At 40.2% G+C, this 6,050-nt stretch overlaps 1 protein-coding gene across 1 annotated transcript; it reads right to left on the reverse strand.

Annotated features, from left to right (window-relative positions):
• Nucleotides 1-3,352: 3,352 nt before the first annotated feature.
• Nucleotides 3,353-6,050, reverse strand: LOC113775234 (protein NUCLEAR FUSION DEFECTIVE 4-like). The gene has a single exon (XM_027320023.1). The coding sequence runs from the start codon at nt 5,591-5,593 to the stop codon at nt 3,839-3,841; it is 1,755 nt and encodes a 584-aa protein (XP_027175824.1). The 5' UTR covers nt 5,594-6,050; the 3' UTR covers nt 3,353-3,838.

Below are 6,050 nucleotides of genomic sequence, written 5' to 3' on the forward strand. Positions count from 1 at the left end.
TACCTAAAATGAAACATTGACATGGCCAGTTTTTTGTAACGGTTTTAGGAGGTGAAAGAATATTTTGATTTCATGCTAAGTTTTGGCTTGTTGTTCTTGGACATGAATACAATCCCGATTTGCCAGTTTCAATGAAGGAATATTGATTTCATACTAAGTTTTGGGCCTGGGTCTCTTACAGGGTCTGATTTGGGTAGGGTCTAAATTTAGAAAATTACAATACAAACCCTACTCAAGTATATTAAATTCGGATTACATCTGAATAAAATTCAACCCGTTAACATGCATAAATTTAAGGAACTCAATTTTTTTCAAAGTTGAATCCCATAAATTTGTCTTGAACACTTTTAAAACTCGTGTACGTCTTACTTCCCGATAGATACCCCCCCCCCCTCCCCGGCCCCCCCCCTCCCCGGTTCCAAAATGATCCAAGAACCAGTTTTTGGTCATTATAGTTGACTGTAAATCTCTGGTTAAAGGAAAGGGCAAAATACCCTTTATCCCCTGTGATTTAGCACTTTTCAGATAATTCCCTTATAGTTTCAAAAGTCATACATAACCCCTTCATGATTTGAATTAAAGTATTACAATGACGGAATTTGTATTTCATAACGGAGTCAAATAAAATATCAAAAGTACCCCTATGTAAAATTAAAAATTATTTATTAACTATAAGGGGTTATGTATATATTTTGAAAACTATAAGTGGGTTATGATAAAACACTAAACCAAAAAAGGTTTATATGATAAAATATAAAATCATACGAAATTAGAGTGCCATACATATTATGTTTATATATATTGGTCATTTCAACAATTTTAATTTTTAAACAAGAGTAATTTCAACATTTTCGTATGTTCCATTACAAATTATCATTTCCGTCACTTTGACATTTTAATCCAAACTATGAGGGGATTATATATAGTTTTTGAAACTATAGGGATATATATATGAAAAATTGCCAAACCATAGGGGCAAAGAGTATTTTGCCCTAAAGGAAAATAATAATATAGATCCAGCACACCACTACGCAAAGCAAGTGATTGTTTGAATGGCAATAGTGCACTTCGGAGAACATCATAATCTTGGACTGTTCTTCGTAACAGATTTATCTGGGCTACCTCCACCAAATTATCACTCTTTGCTTGAGCTTGTGAGTGAGCAAATTGGGAATTAAGTCTGTTAGCTGTGATGTTATGCACCGCACAACAAAAAGGATGAGTACATCAACTGTATTTAATGGTAGGAGTGTTATTAAAATTTCCGCTGCTAGCTTCTTGATGTTGTCCATGAGAAAATTTTTGTTCTCTTTTCTTCCTGATTTGGTAAAAACTCATATTTGGGTGAATCAAACTGACTAAAATACCCTAGAGTGGATGAGGAATCTAGATATAGGGTCCTAAGTTAAAGAAGCTAATGGATGAAATTGAACCGTAATCAGGTAGAATCGTGACACCTAGCAATAGTTGGATTATCAATGTTAATACTGAAAAATGTTCAACTTGAACCCCAAAGAAGACTCTTGTCTAAAGCTTCAGCAACGTTTGCACCAAGAATTTAGCCCTCTATTTATTAGTGGATATACTCTAATTTGCTTCGTTTTTTGTTTTTTGGTTTTCATATACAAGTACAACACTTTCACCTCAATTTAGATAACTTAAAGACCTCCTTGAAGCAATGATGAGCTGCCAAAAGTAAAAAGTTACATGGTTTAAGGTTTCCTTTTTGTATAGGCTTCCCTTTTATTGTTGCATCTTCCACGAGCTCTTACATGCAGCTTCTGAACCTTCACACCCTTCTGTGATTAGAAATATTGCCTTTGAACTGTAAATATGGCTGCACCAAAACTTTTGGGATTTAAGCATCCACCATTTTTTCGAAACAACTGCACTAGGCAAGTGGATTCTGGCCCAGAAGGACTCCTTCCAATATTTTCTCTCCACCTTAGACTTCTTTACCACAGAAACAATAGCTTGACTCGGACTAACTTGATCCTGACTGTTTCATCAAGGAGGTAAAAGATTTGGGCAATTTGATTGCCCACCGATGATCCTTTGGATCAGGGATTGAGAAAATTATAATTAGTTGGTTTGGCTCCATTGAAACTGACAAATTATCCAGGTAAAAAACAAAGGCAAAGATTCGGGTATATTCACTAAGTTAGTAGCTGTTGTTAGGCATGTGGGGGAGCCGCGGGATTTCTGTTATGTGGGAATATAGTTGCCCGAACTCTAGTTGCCAGCCAAAGGCCCAGTGGTCTGCCAAGCCTTGGCGCGGGGGATCCACAAAAATTTGTCTCAATTTGTGACGCTGTTCAGTAGTGACAATTTTCGATAGTGACAATTTTCGATGGAGTTTCTCCTCACATCGAGTCTCCACCCTCTAAATTAGGCTACTCACATCTTCGTGGCAATTTGCTCCTTCTTTCTCCATGATCATGTAGTTTTCTACTCGATGTGATTGTTGAACTACAAAACTTGTTGTGTGCATTTAACAAGTGGTTAAGACTTCTGCAGACACTTTGGCCCAGACTCCAGAGGAATGCACGCATGCTATGGTTGCGATTGATGTTCGGGTGACGAGTGTACGTGTAACTATTACAGGCCAATCAGTTACACCTCCATTTCAAGAAGTCAAAAGAGAAGGCTAAGTGGGTCCTGCTGAGAATCACTATATCGCTTGCCCGTTCAATCAAAATGATTTTCCCACTTCTATATTATTGTTGGAAGATAAACCACTCTTGTACGAGACAGAAATAATTGTTGCATTTGCCTTGAATGGGGCTTTTCTGTAGATTAAAAATGGACGGACAGTCAGAGTCCTTTTGTTGGAAATATATGTCTGCACAAAAATTTATGTTTGATTCAGAGTTTCGGACTACAGGGTTTTCTAGTTAGGTCTACTTTGAGTTTAGTCCTCCGATATCTATATGAAGTTGCTATTCATCTTATGTCTAAGTTTTAAAATCTATTATCCATCCATCTATCTGTCTATCTATCCATGATTATTATTATTATATTAAAAGCATGATAAGTCTTAGCATTGTAGAATGTAAGTGGAATTTTTAGAACTTCAAGGAAGGCAGTGAAATTGTTAGAAACCTCGAGAGGTTTCTGAAATTATCCCTTAGATTTTTGTAGTGTCTCGTATAGGTAAGCTTCTAATGCAAACATTACATACCAGCCGTATAACTCTGAAGTCAAGCAGCCTTATGCGAAATGTAGGTAAGCTTCTAATGCAAACAATACATATCCTGGTTTAGTTGTATTTTGTATGATTAACATCTCATAAAGAAGTAAGCGATCACTGCAAATTTCTGGTAGTTGGTAAAGAAGCCAACTTTCAAGCCAATGGTCCTAGAATGATATGGCTGTTACTTGAATCTAAGACCTCATGCTTACAACCACTCTCACTATCTCTCTGACATGGCTGTTAGCTTGAATTCTTGCTCGACAACATACGGTGATTTTTTCTTGAACAAGCTAGCTACTGCAATTTTCCTCGAGCAAAAGTAATGGATAAAAAAAAAAGGAATAAGTAAAAAGAAGAGCACTGGCTAATATAACCTGCGACAAAGGTACCTGCGACTAAGGATGTGTTGAATCTTGGAGTCTAACATTGAGGATATGCCATTAGGATTTAGGTGTCCAAATACTGTAACAATTTATTCTTCAATTCCTGGACGTAGGCGAATACGAACTTTACATTCAGTTCCTAATTCTCTGTAACTATCCAGATCAAGCATGGTATTTGACCTATCCAGCTGAAGGAGGAGGAGGCGGAGGCGGTGGCGGTGGTACTGTTCTTACCTTGGTCATCCCAGCGTACCGGGGTCTACTACTTTGGTTTGCTACTTTGCTCCCTGAACTTCTTGTAGATATCTCCCTTGTAAAAGTTTCTAGTTCTGAAGACTAAAATAAACGAAATAGCACACCCGCACATGGTTGCTGCAGTAATTATTAGAAAGGCAAGTTTGTAACACATAACGCCATTGCAAGTTAGATCTTCCCCTGCTTTCCTGATGAGTCCCTTTGCTGCCATTTGTTTCAATGCTTCCTTGTCATAGAGATGACCTGCTACTCTAACATTAAGTATATAAGCACCAACAGGACTAGCTCCAGCACCAAGATTGTATAACGTCGAGTAATACTTTAGACCAAATAGCTCTGATATGATGGCAAAAATTAGTGGCCATTGTGCTCCAAAGGAGAAACCCATAATCACTGAGGCTACGTACAGGGAATTTGGGACCCCAAAAGCGATGAGAAGATGGCCGACACAAGAGAGAAGAAGCACCATGGTTAGCATTAGAGGTCGAGGAAATTTGTACTTGGCCAGCAGAATTTCAGAAGCAAAACCGGAGGTCACACGTCCGAGATAATTCCAAATGCTCACCAGTGAAATAAAGGTCGAAATGCTCTTTGTAGGATAGCCTAATGCCTTGCCAATTTGACCCAGATTATCAATTGCCGTCAAGGTCCCACCGATCCCGAATGTTGTGGCTGTGAATAGGATGATCATGTCCACGCTAAAAAGTGCCTGCAATATAGTATAGTCCTCACCTCTGTCTGGTGGCTTGAATGCGCTGCTCCAGCATGAAACTTGTTTCTCCGGGTTCTGTGGAGCACAGGGATCACCTGGTGCTGGTGGTGTCTCTTCTTGTTGTCCCACCTGAAGCGATAGTTCGAGTACTGGAGGTGGATTTTCAGTTGCCACATTCAATTGAGAAGAATCATGCAAGACTTGCCTCTTGCTCTTCCAAAGATTGAGTTCTTCTTTGATAACAATCAGTAGGGGTGCAAAGAGTAAAAGAAGCACAACTGAAGCACTTCCTGCATACTCACCTGCAGTAAAGACGAGCCTGTTCTGTAGGATGATTAGGATCATAAGAAAACCAGCGAGGCCAAGTGATAAGTAGAGAAGGTTGTAGAATATCTTCAGTTCATTTTCGTGTCGAACGACCTTCATGATGCGAATTGTCCGGAGAAAAATGAAGGAGACAGCTGCTGGAAGCCATCCAATGAGCAAAATAAGAGACTTGGAGTTGTGTCCGTACAAGGCATGGTAAAGCTGCGTGATTATCGCACCACTGAGGCCTACAAAGCCCTTCAGGAGGCCTAGAACTACACCTCGACTCTCCGGGAAGTTCTTAACGCAAGTAACCAGCGCACCAGTATTGGCAAATGTCTGAGAACTCGCACCGACACAAATATACAAGCACATCTGCCACAAGGGGGGTTTGGCGACATGTCCTGTTACTGCAAGCCATATCATGAAGTAACCAGCGAAGTTCATGGCGGCACCAATGATGAGAACCACCCAAGGAGGTGTTATTTCGTTGATAAGCCCCGATATGATTCCGACATTGCCACCCAAGTCCTTGAAGAAGCTAAGATAATTCACCGATGTTTGGTCATAGCCTAGTGATGACTTGATATCCCCGGAATAGAGGCCAAACATATACGTTGCGCCGGCCACGGCCATGATTAAGTTGGAGGCAAAGACCATGAACCACCGACCGGTGAGCAATTGGTGGCCAAAGCCACCAACTGCCCTCCAGCAACCACCACCACTCAATGCATCTGCCACCATTTCTTTTCTCTTTTTCCTTGGTTCTTGAAACGGGCTGTGGCCCTAGAGGCAAAAGACCAGTTTGATATGGATAAATTATTGAGGAATGATTGTGGGGGCGTTTGATCTTGTGTTGTGTGCTCTAAATATCATGTGAACTGTCCTTACAAAAGCTACTGACGAATCAGGTACAACCGTCCAAGCACAGAATTGCAACTTGGGAGGAGTTTCGCCTTGACTGGATTATTTACTGACCCTACTTTAGAAAAGTGGAGGGTGGGTATTGGACTTTCTACTTGACGAGGACATTTGCACATTTTGTGATTGCTTCCAGCTTCCCATTTCTGGTGATGCTTTACCTAGAGTTTACTGACTTAGACGCATGAAAAAAGATTGAAGTTGCCCGTCTTTTTCCTGTTGAATTCTGTCATCAATTCGGATAAGGTCACCACTGGGTTGGGTAGTGGCACTGGCTGGC

This window comes from Coffea eugenioides, chromosome 6 (assembly GCF_003713205.1).
Source record: "Coffea eugenioides isolate CCC68of chromosome 6, Ceug_1.0, whole genome shotgun sequence".
Lineage (NCBI taxonomy): Eukaryota > Viridiplantae > Streptophyta > Magnoliopsida > Gentianales > Rubiaceae > Coffea > Coffea eugenioides.